At 40.0% G+C, this 20,063-nt stretch overlaps 1 protein-coding gene and 1 long non-coding RNA gene across 2 annotated transcripts; one reads left to right on the top strand and one right to left on the bottom strand.

Annotated features, from left to right (window-relative positions):
- Positions 1 to 1,400: 1,400 nt before the first annotated feature.
- LOC140305975 (uncharacterized) lies at positions 1,401 to 13,509 on the top strand. The gene is made up of 4 exons (XR_011915388.1): positions 1,401 to 1,582; positions 5,397 to 5,580; positions 13,111 to 13,190; positions 13,381 to 13,509. It is a non-coding gene; the product is annotated as an uncharacterized lncRNA (long non-coding RNA).
- On the bottom strand, positions 2,973 to 19,796 carry gucy1b1 (guanylate cyclase 1 soluble subunit beta 1). Its single transcript, XM_072385039.1, has 13 exons — positions 19,668 to 19,796; positions 19,296 to 19,369; positions 17,548 to 17,648; positions 17,326 to 17,444; positions 14,710 to 14,907; positions 13,430 to 13,660; positions 13,099 to 13,215; positions 11,220 to 11,353; positions 8,615 to 8,812; positions 6,263 to 6,500; positions 5,415 to 5,555; positions 3,802 to 3,956; positions 2,973 to 3,651 (listed from the first exon to the last, which is right to left on the bottom strand). The coding sequence occupies exons 1-13, from the start codon at positions 19,668 to 19,670 to the stop codon at positions 3,510 to 3,512; spliced, it is 1,851 nt and encodes a 616-aa protein (XP_072241140.1). The 5' UTR covers positions 19,671 to 19,796; the 3' UTR covers positions 2,973 to 3,509.
- Positions 19,797 to 20,063: the final 267 nt, after the last annotated feature.

Raw genomic sequence — 20,063 nt, 5'->3', positions numbered from 1 at the left:
ACATGTTGTGATTTACACATTAGAAGACCTTTCCTTAGTGTGTGACAACGCTTATGAATGGCAGATGTTAAAGTGGCACAGCTGTCTATACCATGACCAGAAGGTTCCCAGCAAAATGTTGGATTACAATAAGGCGATTTATTCATGTCACCAGTCATTGTTTTTTATGTCATCAATGATAGGTGTGTGTTCACGGTAAGTCAAAGGAAGGAGTGTAGGAAACCAGGACAGAGGTTCCTCGTCTTTTTTATCTGTGTTTCCTCTCACCTGACGTTACACGAGAAACCTTTGTCTGACATTCCAATGTTCGCACCTCTTATCAGACAAAAGACCTTCCTATCATGAGAGTTGAACTTGAGACATAATTAATTAGGTCTCAAAGATGCTCATCTTGTACATGTTCATATGGGGTTTATCTGAGTTGTAGTATCAGTTATACTTGCACATGAAAAATGATAACTGGTAGTATAAACAGAGAAGTATGTCACCAAAGACTGGCTGGCTGGCTGACTTCTTAGATAATATCTCTAAAGTAGGCACTGAAGTGTAAGAGAGAGCCCTTGAACTTAAGACTACCCCGTCTCACCATGAGTTCATGGAAAATTTGTAACAACTTTCTTATACAAATGGTATGTTTATGATCATCCCTGCCCCTGTTATGATCTACAGTGACAGGGTTCATTAAATATTCTGATGGTTGAAGTTCTTTAGATTTGAAGTTCATGATTCAAACTTTCTTGGCCAGGACTCTTTGTTTGAGAAGTTTCAGATGTCAAGCATTATCATTAATGCTTGATGCAATTTATTATCACAAAATGATAATACAACAATAGCCAATAACAATAAAAACACATTTTTGGGCACCATAGCTTGGTGTAATGTGATGAATGATCATTACACATGGAATTAATTCTCACCACTTACTGCTTCACTGCTGACACATTAGCAGCTGATCTTTAATGCCTTTTTACTTGCACGGTGGCAACATCAAAGGATCAAGCTTGTCTTTACATTGATGTTCCATCAGAGGAACTCTTAGGCCAAGTCACCACTTTAACTCTTTGTGATGCTCCTTAAGTGCTTTATCTTATGAGGCAGGGTGCATTGTCCTGCTGAAAGAGGCCACTCATGTTTGGGATACGGCTGCCATGGACTATTCATGGTCCGGAGCGATGTTTATGAAAGGGATATGTGCCAGCGCAACATCTGCAACTATGCCATCAACTGTGCATAGCACTACCTGTGCCGACTAGTTGCGTCTGGAAACTAACTCTTTCCCAACAATGCAAACACACCAGCCATCAACATGAGGTAACAAAAAAGCAAAGTTCACCCGACCAGACCACCCTCTAGCTCCGTAGAGCTGTTCTGACAGATCACACCCTGCTTATAGCAGTAGACAGAGGTTACCAACCGGCAGTCTGACTTATCTGCAGCCCCACAGCCAGGAATCTGTGACGCATCATGGTTTTCAGGAGTCTGTGCCTCAATAGTTCTTCTGTGGGATCTAACCACTCAAGCCAGCTTCTGTTGATGTTCCCAGAGTGTCTTTGGCACCCACGGCCCTGTCATGGGTTCACAGGTTATCCTTCCTTGTACCACTTTGGCTGATTACTAACCTAAAATTCCCAGAATGTATATAATAATATATGACATCATTCGTGCATTATCATTTTGAATAGTTAGGTGTGTCTAATCTTTTGACTGTCACTGTGGAACAACCCCCTTACTTACTTACTGGAACTTATTGGTACTATTGTTAAAAGAAGGGGTTTCTTCATTGGATATTTGTGGCTGACAAAGGATGATAACTGTGCAGAATACTGTATAAAGATACATTGCCTGGAGGTCTGATGGAAAAAGGGCATCACTCCAGAAATCCTCCAATAATTTAAACACATACTAAATAGTTTCCTTTGTATTATAATGTTGCACTCATACAATCAACAAGAGGATCTTGTGATATGCCAAAATTCAATGTCGCCCCAAAAGCCATCTATACAATAACACAAACAATAGTATTCTGCCTTATTGTGAGGTTTAGTCATAATACCAGCAGGAGCCCACTAACATGCTGGAGACATCACGATCCACATGATTGCAATGTTCTGATGACCCACTAGAGGGAGCACTTCACAAAAGAATCAATACTTAGTGAATCACTGATGCTCCTGCCTGCAATTACAAAACTGCCTTTAGCTTAAACAAAGGCCACCGTGACTTTTTCCCGCTTATGTTTAAGGTTTAGTGTTGAGGAGGGATCCTCGGATTGATGGCAAAGCATGTTCCTAATCAAAAAACTATCAAGTATTCCACACTTTTACAATCAAGTACAGAAATGATCTCAAGCTAGAAGGAAATAGTTTCAATATTAAAAGCACATAATGCTTTATAGTAATTATGAATATGATGGAGGCACATCAGTAATTTCATCCACAGTAAAGTTTATTTATTTATTTATTTTTCCAGGTGAATGTTACATTTTAAACAATTCAGCTTTCATCTAAGAGTAAAAGAATAAATACAAAGTAACATGAAACAAACAATAAATATGTTGATATTTAATTATCTCTTTACCGTACATTAGAACTAAAAATAGTAATGTAGTTTTTTTATTCATAGCAGCAGACATAAAATAGCTGAGTAATGAGGGGCAAGGTGCAGTAAATATATAAAATCAGTGTGCATTTTCATTATCAGACACATAATAGTTAAGCTCTCCTAATTAGTTGAAATTCTTTATCATCTATTACTTTAAAAATGCTTTAAACTTTTTTTTTACTTTCAGTAAAGGATGTTCTGTGTCAAAGAGCTGATGAACATGGTGATATAAAAATATAAAGCATCTCTAATATCTAAATTCTCGTATTAAGTAAACAAAAGTGGGTCCCTCAAATGTGATGAAAATGCCATATGATCCACTGCAGTTTTGAATTAGACTTTTACTTGGTTTTTTTTGTGCGATAAGACTGTGAAAAACAAATGTATGTTTTTTTTTAAATTGACCCTTTAATAAACCCAGCAAGTCCTTAAGAACAAGTTCTTATCAACTGTGTGACGTCATCGTGGAAACTCTATAAAATAAAACTCTTTTGGGCCATTATTGTCACATAAACGTGACACATAAATATATATCTAAAAACTTGTGAAATGTTCTGCCTATCAAAAGCTTAAGTGGTAATCTCAAATATTTCTAATGTAAATAATACACTACTTAAAAAAAATATATCAAACTTGACTGTACTAACTTAACTAATCATAAAACGCTGCACAATTATCAAAATATAGTGAAGTCATGACGGATCGTGGGCACGCAGAAAGAGGGAGGGCGTTAGATTCAACTCCACATTGAAACAACTGTTTCTTGCTATTTTAAAAATATCTGCATGTTCTGGGTAATTATTTAGAATTTCTCCATTTCTCTTTCATCCCCGCCAAAAAATGCCACAGGACAGCAACAAACTGAAACGCTCGTTAAAGACGCTCAGGAGTGGTCTCGTGTTAAATAGTTAAGCTTTAACTGGCTCCGTGTCATTGACTTTCCTCGAGAGAAACCACACCTTCATCGGCTCCTTCTTTCCTTTCATGGTGACAGGACCACGGTACTCCAAATGAAACTGAGGATCAGCATTCTCGGAGGACTGCAAACATCTGGAATACAGAACAAATGACGTATGACTTTCAGTCTAAGGAAAATTCTGTCCTGTATGTGTCCCATTTTTCTCTACCCTCCACACACTACCATAAGACCCCAAAAAATGACAGAATGCAGCTGATTACAAATGAGGCACTTCGACCCACCTGTAAGTGTATTCGGAGACGTTTATTTTCCCCTTTTCACCGGTCGTTTCAGTGCGACTTGTGAGGTTGACGGTATTTCCAAAAAGGCAATATCTGGGCATCCTCTGGCCAATCACCCCAGTCACCACCTCCCCCGTGTGGATCCCAATAGTGATCTGAGGAGAAATATTATAAATATATATATATATATTTTTTTTTTTTTTTAACTACTGTATCCTATGTTGATTATGATTTAACCAAATCAAAATAAATATTCCACATATATCCCCACCACATCGTGAGTCATGTGCTGAACAAAAGAAACAACACAAATAAAGAATGGACACTCTGCAAGTCTACAAGAACAATCCCAGCATTGGCCAGCATAAAAATAAATCGAAGGAACTTCCAAATATTTTGCACTACAGACAGAAATGGAAAAAACTAAAGAAAACATAAACCAGTAAGCAGCTATCTTCTGAACCCTTTCTCATTGTCTGCTCACACAACTCTTAAAGCTGTCGTCTGAAAAGGTGTCACATGTGGTGGGTGGATACCAGCTTCATCTCTCTATGTGCACTAAATTAGATTGTTCTCGTTTCTGGTTTTAAACTTGCAACAAACGTTTCCAAAAAAGTAGTTCTGCGCCATCTAAAGACTGATATTTATACTTGAACTCGTAGACATTTCTGGGCTTTTTGTCTACGAAGCACGAATATGCCGTGAGCGTCTGGGACAAATGATATTCTATTTTTACCCACGGGATCGTGAGATGATTTGAGTGCGTTTCTGCTACGAAAACCGGACTTCTCTTTTTGCCAGTGCCATGTCCCAAAATAAACAACCTTTTGTTAGGCAGACATGATTTTCCAAAGTTAATTTCAACAGTCATTGATACAATAACAATCCCCAAAGGTCAGTTAAACAAAGCTTTGCTGGTTTTTATCCAACTTTTTCTGCTTATTACTTCATTGTGGAAATACGTCCAGATGCACACAAGAAATTATTCTAAATTCATTAGGGAATTAAGAAAAAAACAAAAAAAAACAGGAAGCTGGAAGAGCTTCTGAGCCCAAGTCATCTATGCTAAAATAGCAGATGAGTTGCTAAAAAGCTGCAAAAATAATTAAATATGTGAAGGGAAACAGTCGTGAATACATGTGCCAAACACTGACACCAAAGAGAAACAATCCAACGGGGGAATAAAAGATATTTAATACACGAGAAGGTGAAATAAAATTTGTATTTCTATTTGTATTTCTACTATATTATCAGGAGAACCTATTGTATATTATCTATCCCAATTTTTTTTAACCATGGGCTTTCTTACACTTTTCTATTACACTTTATTTACCATAGTAAATATTACAATTTTTGTCCAGTCATTTAAATTCCTCCCGACTGGGGTTAAACCGGCTTTGCTGTTCCCACCCAAAGAGACCAAAAAAAATTTCAAAATGCTTTCGAGCTCAACTTACCTCTGAAAAGGCTAAAGGTTTGTCCACCACTACATTCTTAAACATGTGAAGACAGAGGGGGCTCTGCCTTGCATTTTGTGCGTACAGCAGGTTCACAAGTTAGAAAATATAAAGAGCACAACTTTAATTCTCCCACAGATTCTATTCGTGCCACACCTGTACTGGTTCATCATCCACTTTCACTTGTCCGGCGATCTCCATCATATCGAGACCAAGGTGGCAGATTGACTTGGCGTGGTGCACGCACGGCTCCGGCAGGCCGCTCACCGTCATGTACTTATCGCCGACTGTTTCCACCTGCGCATAAAGACACGTTTCTAATGTAAGTGCAATCATGACCTGAATTGCTCTGCTTTATTTCCGTTTCATGCAGAATAATCTGTTCCCACTGTGCTACAAAGGGAGTTTCTTGAGTGCGTTGTGAAGCCAGAAATAAACTAAAACACCCCGTGATAAACAGTTAAACACTTACATCAGCTTTAAGACATTCAGGGCCTCTTTGAGCCCTGCTAAAAACCCAGGACCACCTAGCCATCAAGCTTGTTGAGTAAATATTACTTCTTTTGGTGACCCAGTGCCTGAAACGGATCCCCTGGAAGTGCTGAGGTCTGTTAGACTTCTCAAAGTGCATTCTTGTCTGAAAGCCTGGACTGTAAATCTGCTGCATGATGCCTATAAAATTGCTGCAGGCCCTCAGTAAAACTACACTATGTTTAGAAGTTAGTGCCACTCGCTTGAAAAACTCAAGTCAGCTGATATAAATACTCTCTTAGTTGTATGTGCATAATTGCATTACATTATTTACCCTACTGCTGCATAAAAGCTGGAGAAGCAGCACAGGCGATGGTAGTTAAAAGCATTACTTTCCAAGATTTGTGGTCTTCTCTTTTCACACTTCGATCATATCAGTTTGCTCAGAAATCCCCCCCCCCGTCTCTCCCTTTACTGAATGGAGATTACACAAATGCATGAGAAACTGTGATGGTAAAGTTCTTGCTTCCAACCTTGTATACATAAGGGTTCTTCCGAGAGTCTGTCAAGATGTCAAAACGTGTGTAAACATCATTGAGCAGGTTGACTATCTTGATGGCTCCCTCGGCCGAGGCGTGCTTGCTGCAGAAAGCATTGAATCCCACAATGCCGCTAAACAAGATGGTGACGTTGTCGTACCGTTTCGCTGGGACTGGACGTTTGTGTCTCAGCTCATTGGCAACAGATGGTGGCAGAACAGAATAGAGCAATCTAAAAAGAAAGAGGGGGGGGGGGGGGGGGGGAGACGGTTTAGAAGGAGAACATAGTTTTGGTGTATTTGAGCAGCAGATTAATGGTCTGGGGCTGCCAGACTGAAGTCCATCATTTGGATGAGCATTTTATTTGTTCTCCCAACACCTTTTGGTCACTTGCTATGCAAGCTGCTCTCGGATGGGAGGGTGGTGTTTCTATGGCAACAGTTAGATCATGGCTGCCTTGTTAAAAGCGAAAATATCTCCCTCGATGCATCACAAAATCCAGACACATATCATATTCAGATTAAGAACAGGTTAAGAACAGGTTAGATTCACCCAGTGGAAAATGATATATGTAAAGTCCAAGTTCAATAAAAGTCAAGTTTCTAACCTCTCTACCATGTTCATATGATGTTTTTATGAGCAAAATCAGACACTAATGCACTATCTACAAAGTAATGCAATGGCATCCCTTCATGTTCTTGTTCCCATGTTCCATGTTCAGAGTGCACCGTAGCCTGGATGCCCGGATGGAAAACACAATGCTAATACAGTGGGAGGGGATTTATTCGGCTTATTTTAGCAGGTGCACCTGAGGTGATGCACGACTTGAAGCAAAAACAGCATAAATGTATGTCGTCTTTATCAGAAATCAGTGTTGCAACCAACGCGGCAGCACTTCTCTTAAATATTTAGTAGGAAATTGTGAATTCCAATCGATGTTCAGAGCCCAAGGTACTCTGAGACCAGACAATGCTTAGAATGATAATAAAAGGATCTGTCTGGAGAGAAATATTCTTTTTCTGTGCAAAGAACAGATTGCTACGGCAGTTTTAATAAAAGATCATGCTCTACCTTTGTGATCATCTCCAACTGTTGCCCACTGCTGTGCCACATGACAGGAAAGAGCAAAAACTGTCATCAACCTGCATAACAGAATATCAACCTGTAGAATAAAGTCTGACCCCAGGTGACCCTGTTGTCATGCAGCATTATCATAACTGTATTGGACCGAGACCTGAATCTTGCCTGCATGTTTATCTATCCATTTATTTCACTTACAGTTTGACCTTAAAAGGTTACACTCCACGAGTCGTTGCTTTTATCTTCTTACAAGATGGACTAATGAACAATCTGTGACACTTGTTGTTACAGCAATGTTGGAGCATAATGACTTAGAGGCTGACTCACAACATGGAGATAATGACGGAGATAATGACAGGACTGCCGCATGCAATTATGCATAATTGCATACACAGTTTATCTTAATGATATACTGCAACGAAAAGTTTGTACAAACACCATCAAGTTTTGGATGTGAATGAAAAAGCTGTTCAATTAGGAATAGACGTGAAGGGCTGACTCTCGAGAAGTTAAGCCAAGGCTGAGCAATCGACCTTTCAGGATACACAGATATTTTTTCAAACGTGATAATACCAGGGACAGTGTAATTCATTTCAACATAGTTTGATTAGATAACCTTCTTCTGCAGCCATTACTTAGTAGTTTTAGCTTTGCTCTGAAACTCGCCGTACAGCCCTGCCTTCCGCTTCCTTTGGAATTGTGAGAAAACGTCTCCTTGTTGTGAAAAACTTTGTCTCAGCAGCAACAAAAATCAGGAAATCTTTTCTAAGTAGTTTTAGCAACGAGAAGAGCTGCCAGAATATTCCTCTGAGCGTAAGGACGAACTTTTCCTCCGACGTGTGTTTGTCTGCAGGGAGCTGCTCTTGGTGACCAGACACTATATTCATTAAAATGAATGACTCTTAGTTCATGAGCCACATTTTAGTCACTATTTTAGACTCACTGTGGTGACCTATGACTGAAAATGAAAAACATTTAAATGGGAGCAATTTTATTTATTATGATTTCAGCTGTATCAAAACAAGAGAATTTTGAACCACACGTAGTGCGAAATAAGGAAAGAGTTATGAAGTAGGCAGTAGGCAGACTGCCAGTCTTTGGTATTAGATAATGCTTGATAATATTTCTATTTTTTAATGGTGGCATTAAGGCAAGTATATAACACATAACATTTCCAATGTCGTAAACTCAAAGTCGAACCTACAATGCATACATGATTTAAGCTAAACTAACAACTTGTTTCTAAAATAAGATAAATAGTCAAACCTGTCTGTCTTCTTCTTCTCGTCCTCCAAGGCTCGGAGTGTGTGCTGGAGACGATCTGTCAAGATCTCCAGCTCTTGGGTGAGCTTGTACTCCTCGCGAAACTGCTCACCCAGTAGTACCAAGTCACGCGTGGCGTCATGTAGAGGGATGTCACTTAGGTATAGACCCCGCCGAGTCAGATCATCCAGGTTCATAACACTAACAACACAAATAGAAAAAAACACACCTTGAGAAAAGAAAGAAGAAAACAGTGGAATGTTTTCAGCTCCATTTTTCAGCTCTTTCTCACCATAAATTGCTGTCGTAGCAGGAAAGCTATCGACTTGCTTGTAGAACGTCCTCTTATTAACGGTGGGTATAAATTAGACAGAGCATAAATGATGGAGCACTATCAGTGAGGTCACCATCCCGGCTGAGGCTTGTGTCTCCAAACAAATTAGAATTTTTCAGGGTGAGGTCAGATACCGCTCTGTACGACTCTTCTCTGGGAAGGTGAATGAGCGCACTTCTCTGTTTTAAACCTCGTCAGTTCATTCTTGTTGGGCAGCAACCTTTTGTAAAACCACTTCAAAGCATGTTCGACAAGATCTCTTGAACCCTGCTCCCGTATATTCAGTATTTCAGCAGAAATGTCTGATTGTTCACGCTGTATAAGAGCCACAGAGGCTAATAGTGGTCAAAACAAAATGTACAATGTAGTCACAGCCTCATGGGCTCCTTTGTGCTGTTTTCTTCTCTTGCCATGTCCATACATTTTTTTCTTTGTTAATGAAAGGCTAAGAGGAAAATACATTCAGTTTTTCTGGTTAAATCACTTAATTACAACTGAGATGTTCGATCTCAGCATCACAAACCCAAATGCACACAGTACAACAAACCCCTCAATCCCGATCAAAAGTTAGATCACATGTCTTTTCATGCAACTTTTATCTTATCGATGCCACTGACAAACAGAAGAACTGAATTTTGATGTCATATCGAACACTGTCCATGATCGGTAACGTTGGACTCTGTGTGGATGTTTCACAGAGTTGTGATCGGGTAAGGGAATGTCCGGAGGATTCACTCATTTTAGAAAAGAGTGACCATTTCGTCATAACACATAAACTTGTTGCAGATGCAGCAAAGAGACTCAATGCAACACTACTGGGTCGGGTGAGGAAAAGGAGATAAAGTGTACGAGTGTGAGGCAGTACAGGGATAAACAGTGGATTTTATGCTGGCAAGAGCTCAGAGAACCAGGAGGGCAGATGGATGCAGAGTTATCTTTAGTGTTGATGTTGGTAAGTAATAACTGATTAGCTCTTCTTCTGTTGCATTTGATTTGCTTGGCTCACTCTGAAAGGTTGTACGAGTTAACAATCATGACAAGAATACGTTCGTGATCGTTTCTTTCCTTCACTCTGCGCAGGCAGTAAATCAGAGAGGACCGACGTTGTAGCTGGTTTCTGTAATAAAATTAAAGGAACATGTTTTTGTTTATATTTCGGACATTTACTTTAGTTCTGGGAAATATTCACATTGGTACAAAAGCAGCATGTCCGTCCATGTTATGTTATTCATCACAGGTTAAAATGTAAGTTAGACCCTTCCTGTTATTGCCTTTGCTTCACAGATGAAGCCGGTTGGCCACCTCAGTTTTGTCTTTGTGCAGCCTTCAAACGACTCTCTGCCAATATCTACAACGGGCATTACGTTGCACAAGAATTAATTTCACACATTCAAATCCTTAACAAATATAAATCAGAAAAAGCTAACTGTACTACAAATAAACTAGAACTTTTATGAGTGTGTTTGTCCATCATATTTATTATAGTGTATAAAAACATGAAGTGCTATTCTTGTTAAGAACCTGTAGCGTTTTTGTCATTTTTGGTGGCCACTGAAAGTGTCTTTGTCGGCCTGTAAAGCATAACAACAAACTCGTGTGTACAGCTGCGCATGCGCAGGGCTCAGACTTGTTTTTTTTTGTTATGACAGTCGTGTTAGATCTCACAACTGCAGGGGGAGCCAAAGAGTAACAAATTGCAAAAATCTCTATTTACACCTGCCTGCCTCTGTAAACTTCGACTGCATTCAGATACTTTACACAGAGCACAGCTGAACTAGTCTTTACTTTCAATAGTGATGACTTCATTCCATTTGTCCACGTTGAATATTTATGATCTAGCTATTATTTTACTATTAGCTATATTTTCTTTCCTCTTTAAGTATTTTAAGTTTGAATTTTGTTCAGTTTTGAAACGCATTTTTCATCATAGTTTTTATTGAAGAAATTGACTTTGCTGAGTGACATATGGTGATGTATATGATGTTGTGGTTACTTTAATGTTGCATAAATAGTCCAAAATACCCAACTTCGCAGCACTTTAAATCTGTTTTTAATATGCATCTAAAAATAGTGCACAGCAGTTGGTCCAATTTGAGCAACGCGGGGCTAATATCTTTTTAAAAAAGCTGACATTTCTTTAAAAGAAATCAGTGCCTTGGAATTCTACATTTCAAAGCAGCATCCTCGCCAGATACGGTGTACAAAGGCGAACCGCCGTCTGGGTGTGCACATTCAGTCTGAGCTTCTGTCAAAACACATGTGCAGTGGGCTTACCTGGGTGAGCAAAGAAAAAGGATGTTCTCTGCCTCTGGCAAATAAATCATCTGCCCTTTCAATCTCAGACAGCTGATCTCCACCCCCGTCAGCTCATCCTCGTTCTCTACAGTCTCCACATTAAGCAGTCCCTCCTGTCAGGATTACATCACATTTATGAATATTTCATTGCACCGTGTGTTCCTTTTCAAAATGTGCTTCCAAACCGGAGACTCGTTCACCTCACTCTGTATTTTTAAATCCATACGCTCCTTTCTGGAGAAGATTTGTTTATATTTCATGTGCGTATAAAAAATTATCACCTCTCTCCTGTGTCGTGGCACAGTGGTACTGCTTTGAGGAAATGTCTCTTCCTGATAATCTGCTGTACTTGAGTGTGGTGGCAAGGCTGAGAAGCTATTTTAACAATAGATGCATTGCAATTTACTGTCCGACAAGAACACTCCAGAACTTCAGCCGAGTTTATTATTTTTGTTCTACCCTTCCTTTGGGATTTTTCACTTAAACGCTTGAAGATCATAAACTGTTTGCTGCACCTCTCTGCTGTGCCCTCTCTTAGTTTACCTGTAAGATCTGTTTCTGGAACCTTTTCTGGAAGTCTTTTACGGTTCTGGACATTCCCACATCGTACTCTCCTCAGTGGGTGACCTGCTTGACATCCACCTCGACATAAAAATTTCAGTTCTTTAGATGGTTCCCTGCTCTGTAAAATGTCAACGATTTCAGGCGCATTAACGATGTCGATGAAACCCAAAGTCCAATTCCATGCCTCGTCTAAAAATATCAGTGAACTCATCAATATTTAAGGAGACCTATTATTCTCATCTATAATTTTAATCTGGGACTTCAGTGGAATGTGTTTGCATTATTTATAGCTCAAATTCTTTTTCATCTTATACCGCTCTGTTCTGCAGCCCCGGAGCTGATCTTCTATCTGAAAGGAGATATTTTAGCTTCTGTCCCTTTAAAGCCCTCTTTTCTTCCAGACTGGCAGTTTTTGCAACAGCCTTTGCTTATGCTGATAGTGTGGAAGGTATAAGAAAGTAAACTGTAAACTTACTATGTTACAAAACTACTCTTACTATTATTCTTTATTGGATTTGACATTGTGTGTTTGAGCCTGAATCCTGTTTAACATCTGCAATAAAAATCTAAGTATCCAGTAGTTAGGTGAAGAATACATAGAATATTTCCTGCATTGTCAATCATTTGAATGCTGGAGCTCGAATTCCTTTAAAAAGAGAAAAACAAGTAGACTCTTTTGCAAGAATGCATATGTGCATCTACTAAGGAACCGTAATTTGGCTGATGTGCGCCATGGCTGGAGCGGATGACTGCGTAAAAATGAGCGGCAAGCTAACCTTAGAATACACGTAGAAAAAAAACTGGTCTTCAAAGCATTCTGAAGCCTCTGCTTTTGGCTCAGAGGGATTATTTTTACACGCTGACAAACTAGCCACATTTGATATTGACCCGTGACATTACAAACATTGGAAATTAAAAACAAGGTTGGATTTTTTTTTTTGGTTCTTGAGGGAAGATGTTCAACTTGCCATCCAGGAGGCTCGACGGCTGGCTTCTTTTTTTTAATTATGACCTGGTTGGCAAATAATCTAGCTCACAAAGAATCTATACAGCCTTCTGAAATTGTGACAGTATATAGACAGGAAAAAAAAAACACAGTAGGTGATCTTTAACGTGTGAGACTGTAGCCACATTCAGTCAAGAACTATTCAACTAAATTTTGATCAAATAGACAAGTATATGTTTGTGATGTCTGCTTCTAACAAACTACTGCCTCCACAAGAGAAAAAAAAAAGGGATTGACGTGTTTTACTAACAGCACTGAGACAAAAACAAAGACATATGTCGTATCTACCTTGCTCCGCAGAACAAAGACGGTGTTGATGTGGGAGAGGATGCCATGAAAACTGAAGTCAATATGAGGACGGACCAAAGAAAAAACTGAAGGTAGAATACAGGCACCAGGCTGGAGCTGGGGAGCGAAACAAGATCACTTCATTTATACCGGATTTCTTATTTTGCATGATACAGTACTTCATTAATGCATTAATGCAAACAAAAAGACTAAACAAACTTTGTAGTACAAATAACACTGAAATTAATAGCTAATTTCATAAACTTGTGTTTCCTCTTGTAGGAGACACTCTGGGATAAATGGATGTGCACACACACACACACACACACACCTGCGGCAGGACTCTGTAAATGGCATTCCCACATTGTGTGAGCATCAGGTCCTTGTCAAACATGAGGTGAAATGGGAAGGCCTTGCAGAACGTGTAGGGGCTGATCCGAGTCTCCTGAGTGCCGTTCTCCTCGAAGCCGTCGAGATCTTCATAAAAGGCCTCCTCCTCTGAGTCCTTCTCCTCAATCAGAAACTTGATGTGGTCGCACTCCTCGCTTTTGGGTTGGATCACCTGCATCCGGTGAAGTGAAAAGATTGATAGACTATTAATGATACCACTTTAAAACAAACTAAAATTACGTGAAGTTGAGCATAATGGAGCATGTAATTGAAGCCATAAGACAGCCTTAATGAAATATCCAATGTTAACGTCATTAAAATCATAATGATGATCATATTAATCTCCTGTCTCGTGTCCACAATATTGAATTAGGAGGGTAATAAATGACATTCCGTGGGTTTATGGGCATAAGGTATGCTGACGTCAAGCTGCTGTCTCTGCACCCTGTTGCCACAGCAACAGTGGCTAATATTTCCAGAAAATTGGGTGTCACATTTGGAGCGTCTGCCATTTTCTGTTCCTTCACTCCACACACAACTGTTGGAAAAATATTATCCTGTCTGTGCGACATGATTGGGTTTGGGAGAAAATGTCACTGATGAAATGAAGAGCCAAATCCATCCAAACAATTACCTGCCGCAGTTATTGGTATGGATTACAGGCTGTGATTTGTAGGCTGAAGATTAAAATAACTAATACAGCTTATTAATGACATTAACTGTGACAACAACTTTTTCTGGTTTAGTCCAAATCCAATTAGCCTGGTTGGGTTAATTCCATTCTAAACATGCTACATCTAATTCACGTTTATTCACAGCTAGACAAAGTTGAACTATAAGCAAGGAGCAAGAGTAAAACCCTCTAAAAGGCTGCCAGCCTCTAGCTCCAGACTCTATAACTTAGATCTAAAAATATCCTCTGACTCACAGACAATAACCAAAAACTGAGCTGCAGTTATTGCGGCGTTTACGTTTGGGTATTTTCTGTTGTTTATTCTTCACACGATAACCTCTTCCAACTGTATTCTGAGAAATGAACTTGTCATATTGTGCTACAAAGCATTACAGGTAATAAAACGAGTCGGTGAGGGCTGTACTATAACTTAAGAGAGGAGCTGAGAAAACTTTAAGCCATCTTCATGCGTCATCAGCAGCGGCAGAGTGAACCATTAGCGCCGTGGGTCTCACAGAGGAAAAGCAAACAAAGACAACAAGGCTGACCTTCATCTCTATCTCTGTTCCGTGGATTTGTTGAGCGACAGTTTTAATGATGCCAATCACGATATCTTGCAAGCCTTCTCTCTCTGAGTAGTAGTGAAGAATCAGATTGTTTCCTTTCTCTGCATCGGTGCAGCGAAACGAGGGAGCCCTCATCCCGGGGTAAATGGTACCCAGGTGATCATGTAGAGCATCCAGATTCTGCAAATTCAGAATAAAATTAATCACGCACCAACCAATCACAGCACAGTTAACTAAACCCCGGCCGAGTTATGATAGTTTATATGATGATGCCATACATTACACGAGGTAAACTACAGAGGTACAATAGGGGGATTGACACATTTGAAGCAGCAGAGGATGAGAAGTCCAGACAAAAATAGGTTCTAAGAATCTCATATGGAATATAGGAAGCTGTCGTATATATATCTCAAATCGGCTTTAAATGACAGCTCCTGCTTCATAATTTCCCTCATATTTCCCTCATACGGAGCACTTTCATCCCTGTGTGAGCAGCACACTCTGAGGACAGCGTACAGGATTCTCCAGGATGCGGGACACAGAGGAGGAGAGCGACCTTTGTCCCCACGGTCCTCAACTCTACCTCTACCTCCACGGCTCCCTGCACTGGACCCCCACCCCGTCCTTGTGGCCCATGACCCCCACACTCATCTCACTACCCACCCATCACCCTCACAAACGCACACTTACATCCTGTCCATCACCCCCACCTCCGCCCACCTTTTACACACTTCCAACACACACACACACCCTGCCCATGTGCCCCCCTCCCCCCAACACACTCACACAGACACACACATCACTCTAACTCACACAGACTGCTTGGAAAATTGACTTTTTATACTTTTTATTTCACTCCAACACTCTTTTTACTGCAATTTGCACAGCTGTCTATATTCTAATAGTTCATATCTATCTTTAACTTGTCTGTGTTACTTATGTACAACTGCCCCCTGTGCCTTTAATTGCCCCCTGAGGACAGTTTTTCTAATTGAATTTGAATTGAACTGAATATAATGCAGCACAAATGAAAGTTTAGTCAGAAACAGCCATGAAAAATAAAACTTTTGGAAGATGAGATCCCACAGTGCTCTGAAGGACTGCTAGTAGGGTGAGAAACAAATAACCAGCTCGGGAATGTGTCACCACTGCATTGAACAAGGCGGGGCACAGAGACAGAGCTCATTTCCACACACATCATAAAGCTTAAATACCTCAAAAAATAACCAGCAGAAAAAGGCTTTGCTTGGCTTAAAAATGATCTAGTCAAAATGAGGTTCTGTTAAAAAAAAACAACACTTAAAATAGATTAAAATAGATCATTACAGATCACAGGCCCACCTCATTAAAGAGACCCCTGACAGTTCTTCTTTACAAAAGCTTATGCATTTCGGAAGTGAAAGGGGGAAAAAAAGTGGAAAAATCTCGAGATGTCGATGTTTGATATTCATTTATAATACTGCATTACTCTGCAATAAAATCAGTGCTCTTAACATTCTGTAATTGTTGTAATTTACAGCCTGCCGTTTGGCTGCTGGCACTGCATGTACGGGCTCAACCTGACTGTTCGGATGCTTGTTTGTCAGGTAGAAAGTAAGTTTTCATTCTTATGGATTCGCATGTTTTTTAGGTGTAAATATGTTGCACTCAGCTCGTGCGCCGCGCCACAGTGAACTTTAAGCTTCAGTTCACCTCAACCAACAACTTTGACAAATCGATCCAGGAACTTTTCCAAAAAAAAAAAGAAAAGCCCCTTATCTCAAACCTCACAAAGTTTCTGACACATTTGACAGAACCGCACCACAAAAGTGTGTTTTTTTCTGCCGGCATATTTCTCGTCTCCTCGGTGCAACCACTGGCAGGCAGCTTTGAGCCGTGAGGGAGCTTTTTGGGACATCTGCTGTGTTGTTCTTGAGGTCACTCAGTCAGGGGCTGTTTGTTATGTGAGAGACTTGCGTCGTAGTAGACGCTTTAATGAATCCCTACATGTTTCTTGATTTCTGAGAGGACGACAATTCACTATGAGATAACATTTTCATGAAAATGAAAGGGGCGGCGTCGTGATGCGGCGCTTATTATGGCGCGTTCACAACAAGAAACATTCGGTTTAAACTTGAGCCGGGGCCTCTGCATTTTTTCTCCCTGCGGCTGCGTGGAGTTTTCTCTGAGTGCGCTGTTTTCCTCCCACAGTCCAAAGACATGCCTGTTCGGTTAACTTGATTAACTAGGTTAGGTTGATTCTAAATTGGCCGGACGTACGAGTGAGAGTCTGCACAGTTGTCTGTCTCCATCGTTAGTCCACGTCAGCACAAATAAACGTTCATGCACGAAGCCCATTGATCTTTTTTTTTAGGTAAACCATCCAACTGACATCCTGGATCCTACACTTCCTAAACCACAACATACTTCAAAACACCTTCCCTACCCAATAAATCCAGAGGCTTTCAAACATTGCATCCTAAGTGTGAAACTGTGAAGAAGCTGGAAAACTCCATCTACGCCACCGATGACAGCAGGATTTTAAAAGTCTACAAAGCTTTGCTGTGAGTAAATCTGACCTCAGTTTTATCCCCTGAATGCTTTGAAGAAAGGGTTTACCTGCAAGAATTCCCGAACATTTGAACCCAGCACACGCAGTATGGTGTCATATCCTGACTCCTGGCAAAATTCGAAAAACATCTTCCCAAACAACTGCAAGATGTCTCCTGCATCAATCTCTGAAATGCAAAGGAAAAACAAAAAGAAGAAGCGTATTGACATCTCTCCATGTGATTCAAAAACAACTTTTCTAGTGATTTCAAAAAGTGCACTTTCACTTACTGAGAACTTTACTTGCAGCTGCGACGAGATCATACGTTTTGGCATCTTCATATATGATTCGAACAAGGAACTGACCCTCAATATCAAGCTGAGCCTCCCTCCTGGAAACAAAGGAACGCTGTGACTCACGGGGAACAGCAAATGTCACAGCAGCAGTAAACAGTCGTTGTAGGCAACTTGCTCAGGCAACCGGTTGACACCACGCTGTCAGTCAGTGTGCACCGTGTTGGCTTAGATTACAGTGACATAAAAAGGTTTCCTTAATGCTTTGAAGTGGTTATGTGGTTTCAAAAGTACACTGCTGAACAAGTAGAGATAATCAGCTTTAGAGTGCATTGCCAATTATCCATTTGCCAATCCAATATGAACAAAATAGTCCAGAATTACAATGAGTTTCAGATTGGTTGTGTGTAATTAGGAAAACAGAAATGATTTAGAGGCCTGACCAGCAACCTCAGTTTTATCAGAATGTGCTGCAGCTGCGAAAACATACCGACCCTTGAAATGTTTTACAAAGAAAATAAGAATTCAGTCTTACATTACTGAGTTCATGAAAACCTCAAAAGAGCGAAATACCAAACCTGATTAATTGAGCATTAAACAGCGGCGAGAGTTGCATTTGTTTCTTTTAGGTCGCAAGAGAATGACCACTTTGAAAACATTTACAAAAAGCAGCTGCTGCTGGTCTTTTCCTTTTTTTTCTTCCCCTTCTTGGTTGGGTCAAGTCGAGGGCAGTTAGCACTACAAATGACAAATAAACTGAGTTTGAGCGAAATATTTCAACACGCTGAAAAACATTAACATTATCATGACAAGTGTAATCCTGAAGAATAAACATACAGAGACCATTTGATCAAATACCCCGCTCTCAGGATGATAAAAACTCAGCTGGTTTCTGAAATGCTGTAGACGTACACACTTATATTACAGAGACGTAAGTACATCTGAGAATCCACTCAACTGTTATACCTTATTTGGGATGTGAGAATGGGGCTTAACTTGAATGACTTTGAGGTCACGTAATACTTACTTCGGGTTTTTTCTTTCTGGGTGCGTTCTCAATGTTACAGCATTTAACGTGCACAGTCACTTTAGTCAAACAAATCTAAATAGATTCATAAAACTGTGTTTTGCTCGTTTACAGAGTCCAGAAAGAGTCATGTGACCCGACTTGATGATCAGTTAACCACATAAAAGGACACTAATAAGAGTAACAACGTAGAAATTCAAAGCTATATGAAGAGAGATGAAGCCAAAGAAATAACGACATCGTAATAATAATTGAAACGTCTAATTTAATACTCACAGAGGAATTTGAGTTTGTGTACACATGGCTGATCTTGGATTGTTTTGTATTGCTACTTTTACTTAAATAGCAATCTCTAGGGATTTTCTTTAATTATTTTAGTTTATTAGGTTGGGATAGTTCACATTCATAGACATTAATGTGCCCTAGTCTGTGTAAACACCTTACCATTGATTTATTATTCAAGTGAAATTGCTGCGTATCACAATTTTTTCGATTGTTACTCTTTTACCAGTTGAATCAAAGTTTCAGTGTGAGACTGAAGGGATTGAAGGTTAATCATTACTACAGAAGCACATCTCTGTCCCTGCTGGCAACACACTGACTGTGAGCTGCTGGCTGTACAGTAGGCCTGGCTTGTCTCCTTGCTGATAACAGACTGGCCATGAAACCAACCCATGAAACCAACACGGCTGAACAGTTAACACATCCAGAAACTCACTTGATGTCTTCCCACACTTCCGGGCCGTAATTCCTTAAAACGAGGAGCTCCAGGGCGTGATTCACAAAACCATACTGTGAATGTATGAAAAGCACGAGCAACGTCAATATTGTTTCATTAAATCCATTTTCCATAAACATGTAGTTCTATGCTTGTCTTCATATGCCATATTCACCGCCTTTAAAATACACGCACATGTCCACCTGTTAAAGTAACACTGTAAGGTTAATCAGGGAAATTATTGTATAACCGCTAAATAGTGGTCTCCCTCCAGGAAATGTCAAACGCATATATTCTACGGCGCGCAAGAAACTCAATTTGCTCAGCATTCAAAGTTAATAAGAGCCATTTCGGCTACATATAAATACCTACCATGATGACCGCTGCGTTTCTTCTTCCTTATTTTTCAGGAAAAAATCGTTGATTCAAACAAAATCTTCATCGTTTGCTGCAGATGCTGAGCGTCGCGGTGTCCATCCCCACTAGTTTCACCAGCCCGTAATCGACAGCAGGTCTGTCCAATAGTAGAGCGGCAATGGTATTACGTAAGCCAGCCGTGACCAACCAAAACGACGCTAATGATGTCCGAGTGATGCTGGTCAACCTGTGATCTCCGCTTGTGTAGTTTTTGCTAACAGCTTGTATCTTTTGGAAACAGCGTCCTTGTGACATAAGCAATATTAGGAACATGTCTTCTAAAAGAAACAAAAACTCACTTTTGTTGTCAGTGAGCTGTAAATTTGGCTCTTAAACAAGCGACTGCAGTGT

The sequence above is a fragment of the Leuresthes tenuis genome, unplaced genomic scaffold (genome assembly GCF_036924035.1).
Source record: "Leuresthes tenuis unplaced genomic scaffold, fLeuTen1.0.hap1 SCAF_4, whole genome shotgun sequence".
Lineage (NCBI taxonomy): Eukaryota > Metazoa > Chordata > Actinopteri > Atheriniformes > Atherinopsidae > Leuresthes > Leuresthes tenuis.
Note: the sequence above shows the minus strand (reverse complement) of the source record. Positions and strands in the feature narration are given on the sequence as shown.

What these genes read in the sequence shown, in the direction of transcription:
- gucy1b1 (XM_072385039.1), bottom strand. An exon ending in GAGAAGAAGAAGACAGACAG is followed by an intron (nt 6,501 to 8,614) that starts GTTTGACTATTT and finishes CTTTCTTTTTAG; the next exon opens with ATTGCTCTATTCTGTTCTGC. An exon ending in AGAACCCTTATGTATACAAG is followed by an intron (nt 5,556 to 6,262) that starts GTTGGAAGCAAG and finishes CTTTATGCGCAG; the next exon opens with GTGGAAACAGTCGGCGATAA.